The following is a 27968-nucleotide window of genomic DNA, read 5'->3' on the forward strand; positions in this document are numbered from 1 at the left end:
TCTTAAAGCAAATAAAGTACAGCTTGTGATGAACTAATTTAAAATACAAATTACATAAAACATATATACAACAAAATTTGTTAACAATCAGTAAATTAAAACCCTTTGTCCTTAGTTCCATTTGCCGCTTTAAATAGGAACCTATACTCATGACACGGGTTATGTTCTTCTCATATATGTTATGATGGTATGATACTAAACCCCTAACGGGAAGGATTGTGCCTGATATTCATATGATGAAGACATAATCTTTCAATCAGTTTAATTGAAGTCTGGAGCTGGCATGTCAGTTAACTGCTAGTAGTCTGTTGTTATTTATGTATTATTGTCATTTTGTTTATTTTCTTTGGTTACATCTTCTGACATCATACTCGGACTTCTCTTGAACTGAATTTTAATGTGCGTATTGTTATGCGTTTACTTTTCTACATTGGCTAGAGGTATAGGGGGAGGGTTGAGATCTCATAAACATGTTTAACCCCGCCGCATTTTTGCGCCTGTCCCAAGTCAGGAGCCTCTAGCCTTTGTCAGTCTTGTATTATTTTTAATTTTAGTTTCTTGTGTACAATTTGGAGTTTAGTATGGCGTTTATTATCACTGAACTAGTATATATATTTGTTTAGGGGCCAGCTGAAGGACGCCTCCGGGTGCGGGAATTTCTCGCTGCATTGAAGACCTGTTGGTCACCTTCTGCTGTTGTCTGTTCTATGGTTGAGTTGTTGTCTCTTTGACACATTCCCCATTTCCATTCTCAATTTTATTTGTACCTGTTGAAAACTTGTTAGATTCAATATATATTGTTAGTAGCATTTTTTGTACGTAAATTCAAAACCTCAGTATTTTGAGAAACAATTTCAGACAAGAAATTGTTTCTTACATAGTTATTTGTTTCGCATTGGAAGAGGAAATGCATTTCATCATCTATATCATTACTGGAGCAAGCATTACATAGTCTAATATTTCAAAGTACTTTTTAAATATCTATCCTATTCAATTTCCAAATTATGATCACATATTCCAAATTTCGTAAGAAGTTTGAATGTGATAAGTTAAATTTTCTCTATGTATCCATTTTTAGATCCTTTACGAGAAAAAGTTTACTTTGTTAACATAGGACTAAGGTTTTCAATATTAATTTTATAAAGGTTTTTATAATGATTAGACATTCCTTCCTTAATTGCTTGTTTCAAAGATAAAACTTCCTTTATAGTTTTGCATGAAGACAACTTTTTGGAATCATCTGTCTCTTTATGGATAACATCTTTGGCATATACCCAGGAATATACATTTTGTTCATCTAACATCTTACAGATTTCAAATGATTCCTTTAATAGGGATTGATATCTTTAGTATGTAGTCTAGCCAAATATAAATAATACTGAACTCTAATATAGTTTTCTATTGGTAATCTATCAACTTCAAGCCGAGTTGCCAAATTTGTTGAGCATTTTCTAACACCCAATATATATTTACAGAATTATGAATGAAACTTTTTAAAAGGTGATATATCTATAAAACAAAATGGATCAACAATTTTGTTACTATAGGTTTGCGCAAGCTTTTGCTCTTATAAATCGTAAGTAATAATGAAAATTTATAAAGCGCCGTATATAAAAAATAAAAAATTACTCTAAGGCGCTTTACATTCAACATGGTAATTAAAACAAATCAATGAGAAATACATAAAACATACATTGTGTCAGATTCAAATACTGAAAAATAGAAAAAATACAACAAAAATGCCTACCATAAAATAAAAGGTCAATACGCAAATACATGTTAAAACATAAGTATGAGTCCATCATGCATATTTCAACATACTAGTAATAAGTTAACACAGTTCTGATTAATGAACCAAATAAACTTAATTCCACTTTGATTGCATTTCTCGTTTGAATTGTTATACATTTGTCAGTTTGGGGCCTTTTAAAGCTTACTAATGTGATTACTTGAACATTTTCTTAATTTTTGACGTCTTTTTAGAATTCACTGTTTTTGGTACTACCTTCCCTATAACATGTAGTTTCGCAGACAATTATGAAGATCCCTATACTAAAGTGTTAATTTCATTTTAAAAGACAACAAACTCGGTCTAAAAAAAGTAAATTGACAATTTCGATTCATGTGTCTTATTTTTATATCTTGTATTTCTTGTGAAGCTTTTTTCTGCTGTTTTCAATACTAAATATTCCAAGATAATATGTTTTAACGCTATACGCAGTTAGAAAATTTTCATTTAACGACACTAGCTGTTGTAAGTAGTCGATGGATGGGTTAAGTCATTTTTTTATAGTTATTGTTTATTTGCATAAATTTGCTACGAGGACTACAAGCACTGGTAGAAAATAAAGCGAGATTGCATTATCTTGTTCAAAGTGAAAGTACGTCGTTACGTAGGTTGACGAAAATAAAGCAATTTGTTTGTGCTTCATGGAGTAGTACGATAATAAAGAAAGGTACTATTTCGTGGAGAGAAAAAAAGAACAAGGACTCGCATGAATCTATTGTGATTTCGAGTCAGAATCTTGCCGTCTAAGTCTGGGTCACCATTTTAATGTTTTCTATATGAAAAATGCTCTGACGTCCCAGTTTTAAAAATGGCCAAATGTCAAAAACAAACTCGTACTATGGGCTCATATAAATTTATTCCAAATTTGTCACTCACGGAACAAAATAACGCAGTGGCCTGACAACTTATTCCAAGTGAAAGCTGGAAGCGAAACATGGAGGGTCGAAGAAATAAGCTTTCTTAAGCATACGCTTTCTTATTTGCTTAATTAGGGTGTAGTTAAATTGGTGAAACAATGAAGATATTTCGTCAACTGGGAAGTATTCTGGTGTATGTTAACAAGCACTTTTATATATAAGTAGAAAATAAACTAAGCTTCAAACGGAATTTCACATGATACCTCATAAATATTACACAAAAAATATCATGCATCTTTGGTTTCAAAAAATAAAAAAGAAAAATACTTCCTTCAAGTTGAAAAATACTTTTGATAATTAAAATAGAACCATCATTCTACGATGCATCATAAACACAATGAGGTGCCATGTTATTATTTTTTTCTCTAAATTAATGTTATTTCCAGTAATTTCTCATTCTGGTAACTATGATGGGTTCTACAAGTTACACGTATGGCACCCTTCGCAAAGCCCTGGATTTAAATCACAAATTTAGCCGAAGCATTTTCACACAAAAAGTATTGCCATATTCCCCTGTATTGTGTTCATTCCCAGGGTCAACATATACAGTTTGTTGAAATCGTCTGGAACAGGAATATTACAGACTATTTAATAACATAACATACCCATATAATCACAATAATGTTCAGTTCTACACATTGTTGTTAAAGGTAGTTTTTAAACAAAATTCTTTGAATTAAAAAAAAGCTAGATGTTCTTTAAAAATACATCGAATGTTACCGTGACTTTAATTGATTTTTTTTTCTAAAAGATTTCTAAAAGACAATATATATAGCTTTAGTTCCTATAAACTATTGGTTAAAAACGTCTTTTCTATGCGTACATTTTGGATACATACTAAAAGAGGGACGAAAGATACCAGAGGGACATTCAAACTCATAGATCGAAAACAAACTGACAACGCCATGGCCAAAAATAAAAAGACAAACAGACAAATAATAGTACAGATGACACTAAATGTTCGACAAAATTTACCCAAAATGGACTTTTCAAAAAAAGGCCATGTGTAAAATTAATTCCTGGGAAATTGGCTCTTTCTGAATTCAATGGTTAATGCCCATCAATATGTTATGAATGTTAGGTGCATTGTTACTATATTTTCTATTGCAATGACCAATTCAAACAACAGATATTTGTCAGTCAATTCAAGGTGCAGAAATTCACTATATCCTGATTATGATGATATGAAATATTCTATTTTCTAATCGATAAGTTTCATATGTCTCTTGTATTTTTTTTGTCTTTACTTGAAAATGCGATTGAGTTAAAATAAAACTTCTACAAGAATTGACACATAACACAGACCAACAATTAGAATAAAAAAAACTACAAATACAGTATGTAATCTATTCCAGGAACTGCCGGAGAACCTTTGCTAGTGCTTCCTTATAATAGCAGTCATGTCTGTGAAAGGCAAGACAGTGGGCTGATTTTAATCCCATAGGAAATTTTATACTACCTACAATATTCACTGGGACTACCAAAGGTTGTTTATCAACCAATGCAGAAGTAAGATTTTTCATCTTGGAGACATCAGGCCAGCAACGTTTCACAAACACATCGGAAACCAGTATAAATATTAGTTTTGCTGTCTTTATTTGTTTGTCAGTTCCGCTTAGAAATTCCTCAGTGGTGTTGTTTTTAATTATTACATCAAGTATGTTACTTTGTGCCACTGCTTGTATAACGTCACACTTGAATGATTCTAAATCTTTTGTATTCTCTTCGGCAGTCATCACCAGTATCGCTGAAATATTGATAGATTAATTTATATGAGTATGTATTAAAATATTATTTACATTAATCCATCAATCTATATTTTGAAATAAAAATACGAAGATCGTTTTATTGAAATTTGTTGTTATTAAAACTTAATGTTTAGTATTATGACTACCATTTGGTCGAACCCTCTGCTACTGAACTTCTATGATATAAGGGTTCACAAGCCGAGAAGCCGACTACCCTGGTCCTTGCGTGAAAATGCGGGTATTGTTTTATTTGAATTGTTACTTGAAAACTGAGGATATCCTTTAAAATAAAGGAACGATTCTGTCTCATGCATAGCTCTGATGGCTTAATTATCAAGGCTTGGTTGTCATTTGTTGATGTGGTTCATAAGTGTTTCTCGTTTCTCGTTTTTTTATATAGACTAGACCGTTAGTTTTCCCGTTTGAATGGTTTTACACTAGTCATTTTTGGGGCCCCTTATAGCTTGCTGTTCGGTGTGGGCCAATGCTCCGTGTTGAAGGCCGTACCTTGACCTATATTGGTTTACTTTTTTCAAATTGTGACTTGGATGGAGAGTTGTCACATTGGCACTCAAACCACATCTTCTTATATCTATTGACTATACGTTTGGGCCTTTTTGGCTATACTACCTCTAAAATGTTTGTTTAAATTTTGGATTTTCGCATATTATAGCCTCGTGCATCACGAAAGAGCCATTGATTGCCGAAATGTGTATCTTATGCATACCAAATGGTTCCGTATAATGTTTCATAGCTTTGTAGCAAGTAATCATTTTTATTTGGCATTTGTTTTCATATAATAATAAGTTAATCTTTAAAAAAAAACATGCATGACTAGTATAAACGTCATCAAAGATATCAGGCTCATAAAAAATTACGCAAGACGCACGTTTTTTCTACACAAAACTCATCAGTGGCGCTTGAATCAAATTCATGGTAAGGTTACATAAGTTACAAATTTAAAAGACACTGAAAGCAGTAATTCCAGAGATTTGTGCAAAATATTGATACGGCTATCTATGTTCTGCGGTACCACAAAATCTAAGTGCTTCGAATGATATTAACGTTATATTACTATTACATTTACTGAAAATGTTAGCATGGGTGATGGTGATATCCTTGGGGGCAAAACTTGTATCAACATTAGGTTTCACGGATTTGATTCTTTTCCTTTACGGACTGTAATTGATATTACCTTATAAAATTAAATTAATGTATTCATATGAACGAAAAGAACCATTAAAACAATTTGAACTGTTTACACGTATTTTTCACGAAGTACAAGATATGTCAGTACAAGATATTGATGACATGACTCCTGGAGAAGTTGAAAGCTGTGTAGTTGGTGCCATTACAAAACTATTTAAAATAACATTTGAGAAAATTTCGAATAGATATAACAAGACAAAAAACAAGAATGTGTCCATAGTACACGGATGCCCCACTCGCACTATCATTTTCTATGTTCAGTGGACCATGAAATCGGGGTCAAAAGTCTAATTTGGCATTAAAATTAGAGAGTACATATCATAGGGAACATGACTTGTGTACGAAGTTTCATAATGGCAGACATTGTCGATAATTTGAATTAGCTGTACATCAGAACCCTGCTCTTACCAAAACAAAAGTTCAGTTATCTAAATTTGCAATTTAAGGAAGCTTCATGTATAACAGGAAAATCCCTTACAAACTATGACCAAAAATTCAGTTTACCCAGGGAGCGTAACTGTGTATAATAGGAATTACAAAACGCATACACGCAAACTTGACTTAAATTACCCAATGCGTGATTTTCCCTTTGAAGTATTAAAGGTCAAGGAACAGTAAATAGGCTATGTCACAAATTTGGTAAAACTTTGCCTACAACTTTGGCCCGTTGAAACATATCTGAAAATCGAAAAATAATGCGTTTATCTGTTTTATTTTCTGAAATATTCCTAATTGAATTCTTTCAGAATAGGTGAACATTTGTATAGGAAGAACATACAATCGACGACAAACGTTCATAAACTTGTCTTAAAATCATAAAAATTCTACTTTTTAATACATAGATTTTTCTTTAAAAACTATATGTTGTTGATACATAAGTTTCCGTTTTAATGATATAAAATAATCATGTGGTCACCGACTTCGTTTTTGGTTTATTAACCAACCTGTTACCTTGTTGGTAGTGAAAAACGTTAAAAATCGACGTTTTACGCGATGCCGTTACGATTATTTCGACTTTGTTTTTTGTTCACCTAGTACACCAATTTGGTTGATGTATACCGTTAAAACGAAGTCGGTGAGCTATTTTTTTTTTACATCATTAAAACAGAAATTTGTGTACCACGAACATATAGTTTTTTTAACAAAAATCTATATGGGAAATTTGATGATTTTATTAAAAACAAAGAACGTTTGTCGTCGATTTCTATACAAATGTTCACCTAATTTGAAAGAATGCAATCAGTAATATTTCAGAAAATAAAAGGGATAAAGGCGTTATTTTTTCGATATTCAGTTATAGTTCAACGAACCAAAAGTGTATGCAAAATTCTAAGAAAATCTGTGACATAGCCCATTTACTGTAACTTGACCCTAAGTCGTTTTATGGCAGATAAGAAGTGCATGGACATCAGAAAACTCGAATCACTTGGTCAGAAACAAGATACGTGTGGGCCTCTATTCCTACCACTAAATTTTGGAAAAATATCAAAATAAACGAGGACAAATTTTTCACGGGATTACTGAAAAAAACACAGTTGGGATATAAAACCACTGCTTGAAGCTTTAGCAACGAAAATGTACATACCATAGGATGGTATGTTATTATGCCTGATATTTGGAAAAAGTATCACAAGAATACCGAAATCCAAGGTAAATGAAAAAAGGTGAAGTCCCTAAAAACTGACAACATCAAACTTTATCAACCAACGGAACGACAGAAAAACAACTGTCATATTCCTGACGGCACAGGCATCCTCCGACGAAAATGGTGGACAAAACATGGCCTTATAAGCTAGCTAAACCTCCCATCTGTATGACAGTTGTTTATAGTTCCTTCATATTGACAAATTTGATTGAGCAATCCAAAGAGAGACAATAGATTTATGTGACAATAATTTGGATCCAGCAGCCAAAATTTGGTAAACATACATCACAACTGACTTAAAAATTCAAACACATATAAATAGATCTAACAAAAACACCAACAAAAAGGTGTTGTAGTTGATAGTAGATTTGACAAAGACGCCAACAGACAAGTTTTTGTAGTTGAAACCAACTGCTTCGTTTCACACAGGATTCTGTGTATACCCCTTTGTGTCCGTCTCTAGATATTCATAATTTCGTACTGATCTGGCTGAATATTAAGGAGGTACCAAACTCTTTGACTAACATTTGGCGCGTTTAATTACCATATTATTTTTATAAAATACTTACTTTGACCTGTTGACAAAAATATATAAATTTTAAGAAATTTGAACCACACAATTTACCGGAATAATTTCATTGGAGATAAGGCAGTTTGACAAACACTCATTTTGATCATTGAGGAGCTTGCTTTCTCCTTACTAATAGTATCTGATTAAAACGTTCAGCTGATTTTTAACAGAGCCAATTTCCTCAGGTGTTCTGTTTCCCTTAATAAATGAAAAAAAAAAATTGTAGCGAATACTTCATCAGTATTAGAATGATTCATATGATGCATTTTGTTTGCTATTTTCTAGTTCATAAAATTAAGTAATAATGCAAAAGCGCTGCAGGATATTTGTCTCATTGGCAATTATACCACATCTCCTAATTTTCATAACGGTTGTGAAAAACTTACACTGAAAAAAATATGACAAAAATACAGGACTCCAAGTCAAATTCGAAAAGGGGAAGTCCATAAAACCTGACAAATTCAAACGCTATCAATCTGAAAAGCAACTGTCTTGACTTGGTACTAGCATTTTCCGCCAAAGAAAATGGTGGGTTAAACCTGGTTTTATAGCTAGTTAAACCTCCCTATAGCTAGTAAGTGTATAAAGAATGCGACACCAGTGTAGCGATTGCTTTCTCTTTCTAGTAGCGACCAGTTCAGCTACCGTCGTTGTAAGTTACGATGCCAAGTTTTCAACAATCAGAATGTCAAGCTCAGTGACGTTCCCATTATTTGAAAAAAAAATCTGAATAAGTCCAATATGCATATGTTAAAGCATTTTCGTGACGATGTAACAATAATGCGGCAATTCTTGATACAATATGTGAGGAAGTTGTTTTAAGTACTGTTACACTAACCTGGTTTTCCAACAGGTTCTTGATTAGACACTATAAAATTAACAATGAAAAGTAACATACAATATAAATGATAATAAACTACAAACATTTCAAGTTACAATGAATTCCTATTAGATAAATCCGATTTATCGCCAGACCTTATTGGATTTTGTTTAGTCTGATCTGTGTTTTTATTGTTTTTATTCAATTTTAGACAAGTATTTTCTCTCTCGCATGTTTCGATCTAGTACTGTGCAGTTGCTTTCTATATATTTTTTTAGACCTCTTCCCTTTGACTATAAATCTCAAGGTTTCATATATATGTTCTATATAGTATCAAAAATTGAAAATATTTGCTTTAAACAGTTAGATAAATAGTATTTATTTAGGATTTGATATAACTGGTCCTACATTTTTTTCTTTAAACAAAAATGGCATTTTCAAAATTGAAATCAAATACTAGTACATGTATTATAACAGGCAACGATACTCTGTATCTTATATTCAATTTTTGCTTTAATTGCATGTTGATATTGTTTTGATTTTTTGTATTATGTGTCAGTTTTTGTAGAAGTGTTTTTATTATCATTGAATCCTTTTTTCCTGTCAAAATAGAAGAAAATACCACAGACAATAGGGTAATTATCGATTGAAAACAGTGTTAGATACTTAATTGATAACAGTATATCTATAATTTTTATGCCATTATATAATGAAAACAATCAGTCACATGGTTTTCAAAAACAGTCATATGTTCCTAACCTTTCATTTATGATTTAAAATTGATCCACTAGATTACCAATAATTCCGAATTTGCTACATTTGGTGAGGGGACATTTTGAGCTGCCCTATTTCCCTAACAAATGCACAATTCTGGTTAAAAAAGTGACATAAGAGTATTACTGTAAAACAGGCCCTTCAAACATGATTAACCCCGCCACATTGATTGGCGCCTTAAAATATGTTTAACCCCTCCACATTATGTATGTGCCTGTCCAAGTCAGTAGCCTGTAGTTGACGTTGTTTCATTTCTGTCATATTTGTTTTCTGTTAATTGCTTTTGCTTTAAATTAGGCCGTTAGTTTTCTCAACTGAAATACTAGTATTTCATATTTTTCATGTCAGGGCCTTTTATAGCCGACTATACGTTATAGGTTTTTCTCATTGTTGAAGGTCGTACGGTTGCCTACAGTTGCTTACATTCCACTTCATTTGAACTTTGGTAGATAGTTGTCTCATTGACAATACTACCACAACTCCTTATTTTTATCCCAATTTAGATCCTTCGTTGTAAAAGTGGTTTCTAACAATGCTTAGTAATAACCAACGTACCGACAGGGACAGGTTTCAAATCAGCTTCCATAATTTCTAATTCGTTTTTGTGTTTCACTAATAATTCGTTTTCCTTTTTCAATGTTTTTCTAAAACGATCTAATTCAGTCGCCTGCTTCTTGTGTAAATCATTTAGTTCCTCTTTTTCTTTATGAATTGAAATGCATTCACTTCCGAAAGTTTTTTCTGAGCATTGTAAGACATCCATTTCTGAGCGCAACTTTCTAATCTGAATTTCAATTTGCATTTTCTGTTTTGCGCATTCTGCCATTTTCTGACGACATGCTTCAGACTTGTTTGTCAGTTCCCTTGAATTTTCGTCAGTTTTCTGTAAGTCTTGAGTCTGAGCAGAAATATTTTGTTCTATGATTCTAATTGAACTTGAAAATATGTTAACAAGGTTCTTCATTTGTGTTAGTTTTAATTTCGTCGGTAAAACTACTATTGGTCTTTGTTTCTCAGCCAGTAAATCATGATCTAAACGAAAACATCGAAAGAATTATATTCTATTTGGTTATGTTTTTATGTAACGAAACGCAATCTTCAAATAAAAATGATTCTACAGTTAATTGTTGCATTGTATTCACAAAATTGCCAAATGAACTATAATATTGTGAATAAATATGACATCAGGCTTTGCATTTTTGGAAGACCATAATTGTAAATATTTTTAAACTCCTACAACCAAGTTGACCTTACTCATTATTGTTATTTCTTTAAGCATATAACATTTCATTGTTTGACCTGAGAGTTACCTATGATAGAAAATACATAAACAGTTCAATACCGCAAACATTATGTATACGGATTTGTGTATTATATCGTGTATCTGTTTGATGTTATATGAAAATGACGATTGCCTTCTGATATCAAACACTGATATTACCGAGATAAAAATGTTTTATATCGTGTATCATAAATTCGGTAGATATCATGCGTGATGTTCTAGTTACCAGGCAAACCATCTGTAGAGGTTACGGTGCATGCCCTCAGGTAAACGCTCTCATGACAAGCGGTTCTGATAAAGACGAGGTCATAGTTATTTGGCTGATCAAGACTAAATGGTGGACTGCATTAAGTGTATGTTTACTTGAGAGGTCTAACAAATAAGTAGGCGTTTTGTACTAGTTTTATAATTAGAATTTTTAGATACTGTACCTTTTTTTAATCTAATTCGAGCTTCCAAATCAATTATCCTATTTATTAGATCATCTCGATTCACAAATTTCAGGATTTTTTTCAAAAAATCAAAGTCGTCGTTCTGCACCAAACATGTCTCTTTGAGTTTTTTCATTAGGTCAATACAGGTTTTTATCTTTTCAAGTACTTTTTTACCAAATTTCTCTCTCTCTTTATTATGTAAATACGCCTTAATTTCCTCTAGTTCACCTACAATAGATATAAGAAGATGTGGCATGAGTGCCAATGAAACAACTAAGACAAATATATATTTGTGAATCATACTTAATATGATTTTAATAAATCTGTTACCAATATCATTTTAGCATTTTTTTATCTGTTAAAGATATCCAATCCTTCCACAAAATTTGGAAGACCTAGAAATTCCAATATGGAGAAGTCAGATATAAGACAAAAATCTAGAATGGTAAAAGCAAAACAAACACATGATTCTCACCATGATTGCCATCGATGAGCAGATATAATGCATAGCCTATTACAAAATAAGGAGATGTGGTATGATTGCCAACGAGACAACCATCCACCAAAGTTCAAATAAAGTGGATGTAAGCAATTATAGGCCACCGTACGGCCTTCAACAATGAGAATAACCCATACCGTGTAGTCGGCTATAAAAGGCCCCGACATGAAAAATATGAAACAATTCAATTGCGAAAACTAACGGCATAATTTATAACAAAACAATTTACGAAACACAAATATGACGGACGTCAACCAACGACAACCACTGATTTACAGGCTCTTGACTTGGGACAGGCACATAACAATGTGGCAGGTTTAAACATGTTTGTCAGCGCTCAACCCTCCCCCTAACCTGGTACAGTGGTGTAACAGCACATAATAAGAACAAACTATAAAAAGCAGTTGAAAAAGGCTTAGGGGAGGTTTGAGATCTCACAAAACATGTTTAACCCCGCCGCATTTTTGCGCCTGTCCCAAGTCAGGAGCCTCTGGCCTTTGTTAGTCTTATATGTTTTTTTTAATTTTAGTTCATTTATATGTTTCTGAGTTTAGTGTGACGTCCATTTTCATTGAACTAGTACACATTTTGTTTAGGGCCAGCTGAAGCCCGCCTCCGGGTGCGGGATTTTTTCTCGCCGTGTTGAAGACCCATTGGTTGCCTTCGGCTGTTTTCTGCTCTTTGGTCGGGTTGTTGTCTCTTTGACACATTCCCCATTTCCATTCTCAATTCTAATTATTCATCAGATCGATACAAAGAAAAAAACATCAAAACAAAAACACAGACAGGACATATCAGGGAAAATATCCATCCCTCATCCCAACAACAAACAATACACTAAGTACATATCTGAGACTACTCGCAGTTACTGACAGCTAGTTCAAAGCCAACAACAACAAATAAAAAAATTATGTATCGAAGACTAAAACATCAATCAGTACACACCAAACATCCAATGGATTTAGTGTAATAACGTCATTAATAGTCAGAGAAAAAACATGACCTTGTGCAATACCAAAATAAAGATATCGACAGATTGTAGTACAGTGAAAGTACATAAGATTGTTTGTTAAAAATATATATATAATTGAAACACAACCTTACTTATTTTTAAATAGCTACGAAATAGTTGTAAAATATTACTCACTATCAGTTATATTACTCCAAATTTCTTTCTTCACACACATGATTTCTTCTTCTATGTCAATACAGGTTGCCTCCCCTAAATGAAATAATGCTGTCTGTTTGACTGAGAGTGGCGGCTGCTGATTGTTTTAACACTTGTTATGAGATTGTAACTATTATGATTATTTATCCTTATTTTTTGTGTGGTCTTATAAGTTGTTTACATAATTGTATAATTACATGAATATTTATAGTTGTTTACAAAATAATGTTATTGTGCAGTCTAGAATCACTGGAACAATCGTAGATACTGATGGAATGATTAGAACTTTTTATTTAACTTACATCATAATTCCAGAATGATCATAATCTACGATGCGTAATTTAAACTTCTACAGTATTCTACAAGTTTCACCGGCAACTATAAATACAGATACCGAGTTGGACTTAAAAAAAAATATAGAAATAATCTCAGATCTATGGAGTTGTTTATTGATAAATTCTACAACATCATACTAGTTGTGAACTTATTGGACATATTTATATTCCGTTTGGATTCCAGAACTGTTAAGAGAAGAATTCCAGATAAAGAAAAGACAAGGATTGAACATTCAAATATTTTTACAGTTAAGTTGACATTTGTATTTGTATAATATTTCTTGAACAAATTGTATAAATAAACTTGTTGAATTTATTATTTGAATTTTTTTGTTGTCTTTTGTTGGCTAACATTTAAAGGTGATTTCTGGCCATAACACACTTACTATTTATAATTCAGAATTTTGTTGATAATTTGTCTTTAAATTTTAATAGAATACGTAATATTGCGATTATGATGTTTACACTTATTTAAAAAAAAAGGGGTAGATCCTTTTCTTGTTTCATTATAAGGTTTGATTAAGATGAGGTAATTACATTTTGTTTGTATATGAATTTCGTGGTAATGGTACTAATTTGAGACTTGTAAACTTACTTTTCTGCTTTGAAATGATGGCCTGCAAAATATTTTTAACTTCTGCAAACTCGTTATCAGATGGTGACCCTTGAGTAGCTAAAAGAATATACAAATGCATGTAAATATATTGTTTAAAATTAAAATCATGGACCGATACCATTCTATAATACTATGTAGACTACAAAAGTATGTTATAAATTCTTTTCAGGAATGATACAGTATATATTTAGTTCATCACTGATTTTTTATGACTATCCTGGTGGTGTTTTATTATCCAAAACGCTAAATCGTATATTTAACTTCAGTAAGGACGATCAGATCTAAAGATTTGAAAGCTATAAGAGAAATACTATAACAAAAATACCGAACTAAAGGTGAATTCAAAAGGTGGAAGTCCATGAAAACCGACAAAATCAAACGTTATTAATCAACGGAACGAGTGAAAATTAAACAACTGTCATCTTTTTGATTTAGTTCAGGAATTTTTGAAGAAAATGGTGGGTTAAACCTAGTTTTATAGCTAGCAAACTTCCCTCTTGTATGACAGTTGTGTATAGTTCCAGAGCATATATATCAAAGTTTTTATCAAAAGGGCTTATATAATGGAGAATGTATGACGAGAGCCATTATCTTACCAAAAATGTTACAAACATTGTAAAAGAGAGGCGAAAGATATTAAAGGAATATTCAAACTCTCAAATGGAAATAAACTGACAATGCCATGGCATTAAAAAAAAAGACGAAAAGACAAACAATAGTACACAAAACATCACATTATAAACTAAAAACTAAATAACACGAACTCCACAAAAAAATCCGGTGATCTGTGTTCAGAGAGGGTAAGAAAATCCTGCTCTACTAGTGGCACCCGTCGTGTTGCTCATGTTAGTACAAACCCTGTGATAAGTCTAATTTGGTGGGTCACATCCGGAGGAAAGGGTGCGGGATACTAGTTACGACAATTGGAATGTAGACCATAAACATCTCAATATTTATACATTTGTCCTAAAACTATCATTTCAGCCATAGTTTGGTCAAAATATATATCTGCAAAAGTTTTTAACCAACAGATATGTTTACATCTTTGTAAAATACAATTTGTAGCTAAAATATATGATTTTTGTTTAAGCGCTTGCTCAAATGTAAATACTTATGACAAGAACCTAAAATGAGGGGTTTTTTTGTATGCATTTTTTTTTGCTATTTTTGCACTACAATTAAGAAGTCTGAAGCACTGATCTCAATATATAAGACATAATTCAAAAATACAAATACGACAGACTTATCTCTTATGAAGGATGATATTTTGTAGTTTTATAATACATTTATTTACATATATATAAATTGATTTTGGAACTCAAGAGAATAAACTAAATGACCTTATTATTTCTTCTCCTTTACCATAATGCATCTCACGTGCAATGGCATATTATTTTTTCTTAACAGTCGTTCCTTTTTAATTAATGATCCGACGTTGACCTCTATTTGCCTATTGTTGAAGGTCGTATGTTGTTCTTTAGATATCGTGTTTGCATTTTTGTGTTGTCAGGTTGTTATGCTATTGGTGTTTCTCTTTTTTATTGTCTAATCCATGTGTACATACCATTTTTTTATGAAAATTGTCGGCAAAAGTAATAGTTTGAAGTTGAATAGTAATTTTCCTCACCTCTTGGAAAATGAAGCATGAGCTCATCTATGAGGGCTTTGTGATGAGACTTTACTAGTGCTCCATACAAATATTGAACTGGGTTTTGTCCTAAAGATGTAAATGTTTTAAGCCAAAGCTCCAAATAACGAAAAAAATTATCATCTTTTTTTTCTTGTGGTACACGTAGTAAGTCTTTAGAGCTGTATCCAAGGTCAGCAAGAAATGTAGTCCATTTCAAGTCATGCGTTGCAGTCAACTCAAGTAAAAACCTATGGATTGTGTCATCATTATCTGAAAGAAGAATAATAATTAACAAATGATGCAACTCACACACAGATCATAAGCACAATAAGTAGCGAAAATAAGAAACGAATTAAATAGAGTACTAAATAGAGAATTTGTGTTATATTAAAATATTTATTCAAATGAATAAAACTTTTGACAGCATAAAAAAAAAGAGTTTTGATTCAGAGCAGCGGAATATAACGACGGAATTATTCGGGTTATGAACCAGATGTATACTATTTTTTGACGATATTCCTTGACCACAGTTTAGGTCTAAGAAATTGTCACAAAAGATGTATGAACGAAACTGGTTATTTTTTCTTTAAAAAAGTCGCATAATTTTTTCTCAAACACATAAAACTGTAAGAAAACTTATACATTGTATATAGCTGTATCATTGCTCTTCGACTTCGTACTTTAATTGACCTTCTAGACTTTGTTCTATTCGTGCGTCTTTGGTGAGTCTTTTATAGACGTAACGCGCGTCTGGTGTACAAAATTTTGATAAATATATTGGCTAATAAAAGATTATGTGGTGTGAATTAATTCGGTTATTTTCGTCCAAATCGACACGGTGAGGCCAAATAATATGCCAATATTTGTTCGGTATAATAAAACAGTTACGGCCCTATGAGTCGGGAGATATCCAAAATTGTCAACCCTGCTAAGGGTTATTTCTCTCGGGCTTTGGGTTGACAATTTTGGATATCCCCCTCCTCAGAGGGCTGTAATTGTATAATATTGTCAAATAGAAGGTCTACCATTTTGATGAGAAGCTGTGAAATGAATACCGATGAGACAATTATCCACAAAACACCAAATGTCAATTACCAATTCGATATGTTTGTTATTTAATTAAATATTGTTCGTCACAAAGTAAGAGCTTTCTTTCAACACAGAACAAGCAGTGGTATTTCTGTAAACTCATTATTTTCTTAAAAAATCAACACTTTAAATGAAATGATCCAGTAAAATTTCTGTTAACAAATACTCAATTAAAAAGATTTACATAGATTTTCTTCTTAGTTAATAGTTCATCGTTGGTTATCTCAACGAGTTCAAAACAATGTTATCACAATAATAAACCCACGTATTCATTTCTGAATTTACAGTACTGTATTTGAAAAACCAATAGAAAAGAACGTAATAAAATACAAATTTTGTAATAGCTAACCTGCATTTAATTACTTTTACTTACCAACAACTGATATATCCATAGGTTCACCATATGCACGGGATTGTATCAAAAACTCTAAAAATGAATATCATAAATATTATATTTTTTCAAAACAATTTTCTCTATTATTCACCGCCGGTGTGGCCAAATTGAAAGCCAATATTTGTTCGGTATAATAAAACAGTTACGGCCCTATGAGTTGGGAGATATTCAAAATGATCAACCCTGCTAATAGTTAATAGTTCATCGTTGATTATCTCATCGAAGTTCAAAACAATCGCAATAACAAAGCCACTTATTAATTTCTGAATTTACGTACTGTATTTGACAAATCAATAGAAAAGAATTTAATAAAATACATGTATTGTAATAGCTCACCTATTCATCATTACTTTTACAGATATAAATAGATAAAAACTTGCGAGTTAATTACGACTTGAAGTTATTTATAATTTGTAACCCAAAACAATAACATAAGTTCCTTAAATAAGTGTTATTACGATGTATAAAATAACTTATTCAAGTAATATTTTTGTCATTATTGTTAAAGTAACCCTTTATCTCTATACTCCTCTCAAATTTAATAAATTTTTAACTTTATGATACAAAATGATGTAAAAATTCATAAAAACTACATTTAGTCTATTGAGTTATTCTATAATTTTTTAAAACAAAAATTACCTATATAAGTAACTTAAAACAAATTACTTGTTTAAATAACGACCCTGACTGGTCCAGTTCATTTGATTGTATCAAAACCTCTAAACTTTATATATCATCAATATTATTTTATTAAAAAAAAACCAGTGCATTCAAATAACCAATATTTATGGCCTGTCTATTCGATGCTTTTTTCCGCCTTTTATAAAATGAAAGCTCAAGTGATATTCTCGGATTTACAGTGTTTACTTCAATCCTTGATGAGTTAACAATTCGTTAATGAATAGACATATGCAATATTTCAGTTATAATTATGAAACTACAAATTCAATGACATAATTGCACATTACCTCCTGGAATAGGTATTTCTGGACTTGGATAGCCATCATCTGTTAAAAATAAAACGCAACGTTAATTCAACGTATGAATTAGTTTCTCAATTTTACAATACATGTCAAAATAAATATTAATATAATATAAATGTATGATACAGTTTCTGGAAAGAAGATAGATATTTTCCTTTCTTTTGGGGTTTAATGATACTTATCTGCCTCAGGTGCCGGTATGAGGAACCACTGTACACAATCTATCAATCAGCAAACTCATAAAAATTCGATGTGTAATATTACAATACAATCTTTTTTAATTATATTTTGCTGGTCAAATTTAAGTTTGCCTCAGGCAGACATGAGCCTGCAATTCAGTGGTTGACAAGGGTTCCTGTCTATCATATTTAATTTTCGTTGTTTATGTTTATTGTTTTTGCAATAAATCAGACCATTGAATTTCTCGTTTCAATTGCTTTTAGTATTTGAAAAACAGACCAAAACACAAAAAAAACGTAACATTAACCAATTAACCATGAAAATGAGGTCAAGGTCAGATGACACCAGCTAGCCAGACATGTACACTTTACAATAATTCTATACACCAAATATAGTTAACCTATTGCTTACAGTAATTGAAAAACAGACCAAAACACAAAAAATTAACAATGACTAATGAACCATCAAAATGAGGTCAAGGTCAGATGAACCTGCCAATCTGACATATACTCCTTACAATCATTCCATACACCACATATAGTTGACCTGCTGCTTGTAGTATCTGAGAAACAGACCTAATCACGTAACTTTAACCTGATCACTGATCCCTAAATTGAGGTCCAGGTCAGGTTAACCCTGTCTGACGGACATGTAGACGTTGCATGGAACCTATATACCAAATATAGTTATCACATTAATCATAATAAGTGAGAAATTCACATGACAAAAATCTATTTTTTTTCCAAGCAGTCACTGAACCATGACAATGAGGTCAAGGACAATGGGCATATGACAGACGGAAACAAGGTATGAAGCATACAGGTCTTCCACCTTCTGAAATATAAAGCTTTATACAAATAATATAGTAAGATAATACCTTTGTCTCGCATATTACGACTTCGTCGCAGGCGAGACAAAAACCTTTATGTACTTTACCGTAGAATAAAAAAATAACTGTTGGTCGGTACTGGTTATCAATATTTATGTCGTGTTGAGTTATAAAAGCAAGCAATAAGAAAGAAGTTATGAAAAGTAATGTGTTCAAGAAGTTAAAAAAAGTATAATAGTGGAATAAACCATGTATTTGCCTTGGCTTATGGAGATATGCCCAGGATGCCTTCAGGAAATATGAATTTTCTTGGGTAAAAAAAACAATATATCTTCCACAGGCAAGGGAAATAAATGTAATGTATCTACCGTAGAAATTGTGAAGTGATGATTTTGGTTGTTTTTGAAAAAACAACATGTGGGAGTACTTTGCGTTAAAAGTTTATCCCAGATAGTAAAATTGATATAATAATAATATAGTCTGGCAAATTGTTAGAACGTATATACGTCACGATAATGTTACTACTTAAACATGGGTAAAAGTCATAGGTTTAATTAGTACGTGTGTCATAGATAATTTTGTCATTCTGGGATAATTTGAAGAAACGTAGTTAAAGATGCAGCAATCCACAAAGCCTACGCAATCCTTAATTTAAAGTTAAATTGGATATAAGAGATAAAACACTCAGTTATAAAGAGATATTAAAGGAAAAAAACAAAAGATCATAGTATATCTGAACACGAAATAAAACAAAATATTTGGTTTTCAGTCTTGTAGAAATTTTTTTTAATTTATCATATAAAGTCGGCTAGTATAGGCACATTGATTAGTTTTTATTATGTCTAAATATCAAATCAACCAGCAGAGACTTAAATATACTAATTATAGCTTACAGTATAATTTGGTAAATCTATTGGCTAATAAAGATTACGTGGTGTGAATTAATTCGGATATTTTAGTCAAAATCGACACGGTGAGGCCAAATAATATGCCAATATTTGTTCGGTATAATAAAACAGTTACGGCCCTATGAGTCTGGAGATATCCAAAATTGTCAACCCTGCTAAGGGTTATTCCCCACAGGCTTTTGGTTTACAATTTTGGATATCCCCCTCCTCAGAGGGCTGTAATTGTATAATACTGTCAATTAGAAGGTCTACCATTTTGATGAGAAGCTCTGAAATGATTACCGATGAGACAATTATCCACAAAACACCAAATGTCAATTACCAATTCGATATGTTTGTTATTTAATTCAATATGGTTCGTCACAAAGTAAGAGCTTTGTTTCAACACAGAACAAGCAGTGGTATTTCTGTAAACTCATTAGTTTCTTACAAAATCAACACTTTAAATGAAATGATCCTGTAAAATTTCAGTTAACGAATACTCAATTAAAAAGATTTACATAGATTTTCTTCTTAGTTAATAGTTCATCGTTTGTTATCTCAACGAAGTTCAAAACAATGTTATCGCAATAATAAACCCACGTATTCATTTCTGAATTTACAGTACTGTATTTGACAAACCAATAGAAAAGAACGTAATAAAATACAAATATTGTAATAGCTAACCTGCATTTAATTACTTTTACTTACCAACAACTGATGTATTCATAGGTTCGCCATATGCACGGGATTGTATCAAATATTCTAAAAAATGAATATCATAAATATTATTTTTTCAAAACAATTTTCGGAGCGTCCAAATAACCAATTTGCAGTAGTCTGTTTATTCGATGACTTCTTACGCCTTTTATCTATGAAAACCACAATTCATAAATTTGATGCGTCGTAAGATTGATATCATATTATTTAATAGTTAAATTCATTTCCTACACATAATCAAAACAACGAGATCTGTCGAAATTCATTATTTAAGTGCCTTAATCGTTTAAGTATACACGTTTTTATCATGGTGCGATATGTTACGTGGTTTATTCAATTTCTTCTTCGTTTTTTTCAACTACTGCAAAACATGGGGAAGCCTAAATCCTTATTCACACCGATGATATATAAAACATGTATACATACCTGCAAAAGAATTCGGAGTATCTCCGTGCTCTAAAAAATCTGCAAATAAATTATTCGTGAAATTATTATGAATCAAATGTCATTGACAGTTAAGGTAGATAGGGTGTCTTCCTCCATCTTGGATTTTGAAATACCAGAAAACAATCGGTCTAGATTTTCAATAAAATGTGCAAAATTTGAGAGTAATAGGTAATTCACGTGTAAGAATTTTCATTTCAATATAGAAAATGACATGTTTTATTATATTTATGGTTGTATTTTACAAAAAACGGAATACTTTTGTTTGATTCATTTTTTTCCAACTCATAGTAAGGGCAGATAATTCAGATAAAGTTACTTTTACAATAGAATGTGTTAGGAATTTACTTTATTATGTAGCAAGGAAACGGGTCCCGCGACTCCATTTTTTCTTTTTCTTACCTGAAAGCATATCTAGAGCTATCTTCTCATATTTTATCTCAAAATTCTATGGTGTAGTTTTCGTTTTATTGCAGAAAATTGGGTTTTCCATGCATAATCTATACAAAATCTGTCAATTTTGCACAACCTGTAGCGTGAAAATAAGCCCCGTGACCCATTCTTTTTATTATTTTTTTTTTTAAAAAGCATGATATAAACTACATTTTGGCAAATTATTAAAAAATTCTATGGATTATAATTTAGACACCCCATCTACCTTAAGGGGAAGGGAAAACAAAACATCATTTAAAATGTATAGTGTCTAGATAATAAATTTGAACATCTTCCATAAATTTCAAAATAATTAAACAATATTTGTTTGATCATTTAGTGTATAATTGATAAAGCAGAAAAAATAATTATTCTAAATAATGACGCCAAATTAAAAAAAAATACTCGCAGTTTTGTATTGGCTGTTCTCTTTATGCCATGTACCTTTAAATGCTATTTGTTTGGCATCTAAGTATTTCGCATAGTTGCGTACCTAGTGAAAGATATTCGTACCGTTAAAATAAATGTTATTGTTCTGATTGATGTAGTATTGTACTTCCGTACATTATAAAATGATTATTGTAAAAATAGTTAATTTTTAATTTGACGTAAAATAATCGTTCTCTAAAACTTAACAATTGTTATAATGTAACCTACATTTTACATCAAATATTCAAAATTTTACATCGTTTAAGGGTATGATCATACATATCATAGTAATTATTGTACATACCTGTTAATAATGTCCTTTCAGTTTCCTCGGAAGAAGTATTTTCTACAATGAAAAGGTATATTGCAAAATCAACAGCGTAGTTTTTAAAATTTACTTTTAAATCTTTCGTATTATTAGGTATATGATGAAAGATATTCCTGGAACGCTTGTCTCACACATTAAAATTTATATTACGCCTAGAGGACTGCCCATAAAAAATGGCGGGCAGACTAATTTTAAATCTAACTTTTTTCAATACATTATATTGTGAATATCAGTTAAGTAGACATGAATGTGTCAGTTGTAAATATAAAATATATTATGTTTACATACAGCAACAAAAAAACTTTGAAAAAATTTCATACTGCAAAGTTATTAAGATCTTATTTGGTCGATAACATTGCTATGGAGGTTTTCTCCCCGAGGGTATCACCAGGCCAGAAGTCAGCACGTCTGTGTTGACATGAATTTTCATTGATATGGTCATAATTAACTGTTTACCAAAGATTTTTCTACTCCAAAAAAATGATTAACAATTAAAATTGGATTAAAAACATTTCAAATCACTGCATTCTATATCAGTATGCTTTAATGTGAAAGTTGTAAAGTAGCATAATGTAGTTGGAACATACCTGATACAATGCATTTTGGAGTCGTCTCGTCTATATCTGCTACATATGAAAGGAAAGTGTAGTTTCAAAATATTAAAAGTATGGACTAAAAACCTAACTGTTTTTACAAAGACTAAAAACTCTGAAACCAATGTAACACTTTTATTCATTGTAATTAAGTCGCCAAATCGAAGTTTTGGAAACTTTGTGTTTTTGTCCCGTTTCTTCTTATTATTATTATTAAATCGCCAAAACGGAGTTTTGGAGACTTTATGTTTTTGTTCCGTTTCTTCTTATCATTATGGCACCCTGAACGGACTATGGCACTCTGAACGAAGTTCGAGTGACATCTTGTTATTGTTCGTTTCTTTTTTTTCTTATCATTTTTCTCCCAAACTTTTTGTTCGGGCTAGTTCTCGGATATGAATGGACCAATGTTGATGGAATTATACCATAATATGAACTACCAAGTGAAGTTGTGCACCTGACTTTTGAATGTGCAAGATTGCCATCGTTTCACTAGAAACAGCAAAATGTAATTTTTTTTTTAGATTATAAATCTTTTATTTTTAGACCCAACCTAATGAAACTTTTTTTATTATGCCTAGATGGGAATAACGTATTTAGAACCTTCAAAATGGCCGCCATTGTTATGTTAACTTGGGAATAGTAATACATTGAACCCTATTTGAAAATCATTAAAGTAACATTTTCTTGCAGAATATGATACAGCAAACCCAGTGAAACCTTATTAAAATGTTGCTTGTTAAGTGTCAACTAGGAATCTGTCTTTGAGATTTTGGAAATGGTCACCGTGACTATGGAAACAGCTAAAATGTAAAAAAAAATTAAATGCTCTAAAGTTTATGTAACTTTACACAAGTTACAGCTGGCATTCGCAGAGTTGCTATTTGGAATTGGAATTTTCAAAATGGCTGCCGTTTATTTTTGCAAAAATGTGAAAAAAAATTTTAAAAAAAAGTGATCGGTAGGAATCAATTGTATAAGTAAATAAGGACAAGAACAAGAATTGAAGATAAAAAAGTCAGCAAAAATACCAGGCGTATGAGGCGCTTTTCATTTACATAAGACTCGTCAGTTTCGACGCTCGAATAAAAAAGTTGGAAGGCTAAATAAAAGCACGATGTTGAAGACTGTCCATGCCTTGGGTAGACAACCTTAGTTTTTCGAATAATTCCAAATTCTAAACAGGAAATTTACAGAAAATGACCTTGTCAATGATATTTCATGTGAACACAAAATGAACGGCTAAATTTGATTTACTACATATTTTCACCGTTTCTGTATTGTCGTTCTTATTTGAGTTAGAGAGTGATACATCCCTTCGAGGAAATGAATCTCAACTAAACCTGACCTTTACCTTTTAGCGCTTTTTGCTTTTACTCTGGTCTCCTCAAAAAAAGAAAAATGTATACATTGGACATAAACGACTTCCAGTCTCTTATCGACGTCCTATCTTCAATTATGAGTTCAATCTGACGTCATAAAAAGTAAAACATTTACGACCAAGATCATAAACTAAAGGGTGAATAAAACTCGGGCAATTTTTTTTCTCGATTTCCTTCATTTTGTTCTACCTAATATTCACTATACTCTCCGCTTTCTAAATTGGACGGTATATAGTGGTGGTTGGATGGGTCAATCCGTCCGTTCTTTTTTCCTTCTGTCCATGCATTGCATTCCTACCCAGATATTAGTAGACAATACGAATCACATACGACTCGTGGAAAGTGGTTTTCTTGAACATTAAAACGATGCGCCAGCAAGACAACCTTACATATTCTACTCATATTATTTAATGTATATATTTGGACTTGTGGTCGTAGAATCCGCCATTCCCATTCTTGACTCTTACATATATACTTTTTTTAAGTTTTGTTTTGCACTCCCAAATCAAATAAATACAAATGAATGTATGAAGATCTACGTGAGGCCAATGCACGTCTTAAAAAAATTGGAGTCGACGTTAACCGTTCGCTTCATATCAATCACACGAAGCTAAACTATACTACTCCGAGATACTTTTAAATGCAATTGCATTTTGAGAAAGTCCACACTTAAATCTTGTATCGGTATTGGTATTTAACATCAGCGCAGTATTTAAACCCCTTTCCTAACACGTCTATTAGACTATATACAACTATATAGCCACCGTAAGCAAATTCTCGAGAACAAAATAAGCAGATACTGAAAAAGATAATAAGAAACCATTATACGAATAAAAAAAAGACAACATAAAATAGTTCAAAATGCTTACAACAATCATGAGAACTTTAAACAAAATTACGAATCCTACCTCAATAAGATACAACAGTAGTTTACCCATGTTCCAAAGACAAAGCATAAGCGACATTCTTGTACAGTACTAGTGTTAGCTGAATAATTGAACTGAATAGAATAACTGCAAGTAGTCCTTTGTTAATTTATGTAGATCATTGTCATGTTGCTTAGTTTCTTCTGTTACCTAAGAATCGGACTCGGACTTCTTTCAAACTGAGTTTACTGTGCATGTTGTTGTGTATCTGTTTATTCCACATTGGCTAGAGGTATAGGGGAGGGTTGCGATCTCGAAAAACATGTTTAACCCCGCCGCATTTATGCGCCTGTCCCAAGTCAGGAACCTCTAGCCTTTGTTATTCTTGTTTGTTTTTTAATTTTGGTTCATTTATATGTGTATGAGTTTATTGTGGCATCCATTTCGCTGAACTAGTACACATTATTGTTTGGGGGTCAGCTTAAACCCGCCTCCGGATGCGGGATTTTCTCGCTTTGTTGAAGACCCATTGGTGGCCTTGAGGTGTAATACCACCATTGATTTTCCCCTATTAGTCTTTGTTAAATTTGCACTTTTCAAAAAATTGTGCAGAATTTATCTTTGTTTCAAATAAAGAAATACTTGGCATGAGTAAAGTTTGATCCTGTCCAGTACTATAGAAAAAATTTCACATAACATTTCATTGCATATAAGAAAATAACCATCACTGGAAGTTAACCAATCAAATTTTCCCCCTTTTTTAACCTGTATACAAGCTTTAGTAACCATGTAACCTCAAGTTTCCAAAATATTCTATAGAAACCCCAAATAAAAAAATAATGGTGCTTTGAAATACCCAAGATATATGTTAATGACCCAGAAATGTTTTACTGCAATGAAATGTAGGATCAATTACCTACAACTGTCAAATTCAAGGGAATATTTTTTTTCGACCTATTTTCGTATGCAACCGGATGTGACGTACTATGATTTGGTGGTATTACACCTAAAGAAGACTTTTTTGTTAAATAAACTGAATGTGACTTTTTTCCTTTGTTATACTGGTTATTTCAAGCATTCCTGTCAAGTTTTGTCATAATCAGTTCAATAGTTTGAGAAAAATCTAGTATAATGTAAGACGACATCTGCAGCGATTCGAGCTAAATTTCTTCGAAAAATCCAAACCAAGCCGCATCATGATAGAATATAGTGTGGACCAATAAATGATCAAATATTTATCTCATCTGCCTACAAACAGTTGAATATGATACAAAAGATGACTTTAGAATGATAAATACTACCAATGGACCTCTTTGTCTTCCTTATAAGGTCTCTTCTGGTCCATTTATACCTCTCATTTCCTCAAAATTTCTACTTTATAGGCCAATAAATAAAAATTTTGGAGTAACTTTTACTCATTTATGATAGAAATGTTATAATAAATGATTAATTGAAGTATTCAAGCTGAATGAACTATCCGTATAAAAGTTTACTGTCTCCAAGGAGGTTTCAATAAGTCCTTACGTAAAACTTAAATTTACGCCGCGTTCCAGAGAGGGACATAAAAAGCTTCTCTTTTGGTGAATAATTTGTTGCTACTGCTTTAAAAATAATTTCATTTACTTAAAACTATATACATTGTATTTATTAAAGTATTTCTTAGAAAAAATTTTTCTAGTATAGCAGAATATAAGAAAAAAGGAGAAAAAGCTCCCCAAAACTCTAAGTATGGCTTATTCTGTCAACTAATATTCATGGTAAAGTCCTATTTCAAGGAAATTTTCTCATAAAATGTGTTTTGGAGACTCAATCCACTCAGAATATTTCATTATTAGTAATATTTCACTTAAATAGCAAGAAATTTTAACACATGAGAGTACTCACAAGGTCAAAGGTGCATGTACAGCTTCCTATATTAGGTGTAATACCACCATTGATTTTCCCCTATTAGTCTTTGTTAAATTTGCACTTTTCAAAAAATTGTGCAGAATTTATCTTTGTTTCAAATAAAGAAATACTTGGCATGAGTAAAGTTTGATCCTGTCCAGTACTATAGAAAAAATTTCACATAACATTTCATTGCATATAAGAAAATAACCATCACTGGAAGTTAACCAATCAAATTTTCCCCCTTTTTTAACCTGTATACAAGCTTTAGTAACCATGTAACCTCAAGTTTCCAAAATATTCTATAGAAACCCCAAATAAAAAAATAATGGTGCTTTGAAATACCCAAGATATATGTTTATGACCCAGAAATGTTTTACTGCAATGAAATGTAGGATCAATTACCTACAACTGTCAAATTCAAGGGAATATTTTTTTTCGACCTATTTTCGTATGCAACCGGATGTGACGTACTATGATTTGGTGGTATTACACCTTGAGCTGTTTTCTGCTCTTTGGTTGGGTTGGTGTCTCTTTTACACAATCCACGTTTCAATTCTCCATTTCATTTATCTAATGAATAATCTACCTTTTCACACGATGTGAGCTGAATAGTCTTATCCTATGAATAATCTACCAATTTGTACAGGGTAAGCTGTGTATTATTTATCTTCTAAATATTTAGCTTTTGGAACGATTTTAGCTGAATAGTTTTTATCTCAGGGATAATCTACATCTTGGAACAATTATAGCTGAATAGTTTCTCATCTAATAAATAATCTACCTCCTGGAACAGTTAGAGCTGAATAGGTTTTATCTTATGAATAATCTACCACTTTGTACTGTGTAAGCTCTATGGTTTTTGTCAGACGAATAATTTACCTCTTTAAACAGTATAAGCTTTGTACTTTTTGTAAAATGAATAACTTACCTTTTGACACAGCGTTGCGTGTATAGTTTTGTTCTGTTGCTACAGCATCAATTGAGACATCAACTTTAAATATCGACGTCATATTTGCTAACTTAAACTGAAAAATGCAATTACAGAAAAAATTAAGAATAGGTATGACAAGAATTAAAATTGGCAT

The 27968-nt window shown here is 31.8% G+C and overlaps 1 protein-coding gene across 1 annotated transcript; it reads right to left on the reverse strand.

Annotated features, from left to right (window-relative positions):
• Window positions 1–766: 766 nt before the first annotated feature.
• LOC127736629 (uncharacterized) lies at window positions 767–27894 on the reverse strand. Its single transcript, XM_052247190.1, has 14 exons — window positions 27812–27894; window positions 22740–22778; window positions 22129–22170; window positions 20946–20984; window positions 20511–20564; window positions 17889–17927; window positions 16900–16953; window positions 15435–15707; window positions 13787–13864; window positions 12836–12910; window positions 11187–11417; window positions 10029–10505; window positions 8718–8747; window positions 767–4453 (listed from the first exon to the last, which is right to left on the reverse strand). Exons 1-14 carry the CDS (start codon window positions 27891–27893, stop codon window positions 4053–4055), a joined length of 1914 nt encoding a protein of 637 aa, XP_052103150.1. The 5' UTR covers window position 27894; the 3' UTR covers window positions 767–4052.
• Between the last annotated feature and the right edge of the window lie 74 nt (window positions 27895–27968).

This window comes from Mytilus californianus, unplaced genomic scaffold (assembly GCF_021869535.1).
Source record: "Mytilus californianus isolate M0D057914Y unplaced genomic scaffold, xbMytCali1.0.p SCAF_34, whole genome shotgun sequence".
In the NCBI taxonomy this organism is placed as follows: domain Eukaryota; kingdom Metazoa; phylum Mollusca; class Bivalvia; order Mytilida; family Mytilidae; genus Mytilus; species Mytilus californianus.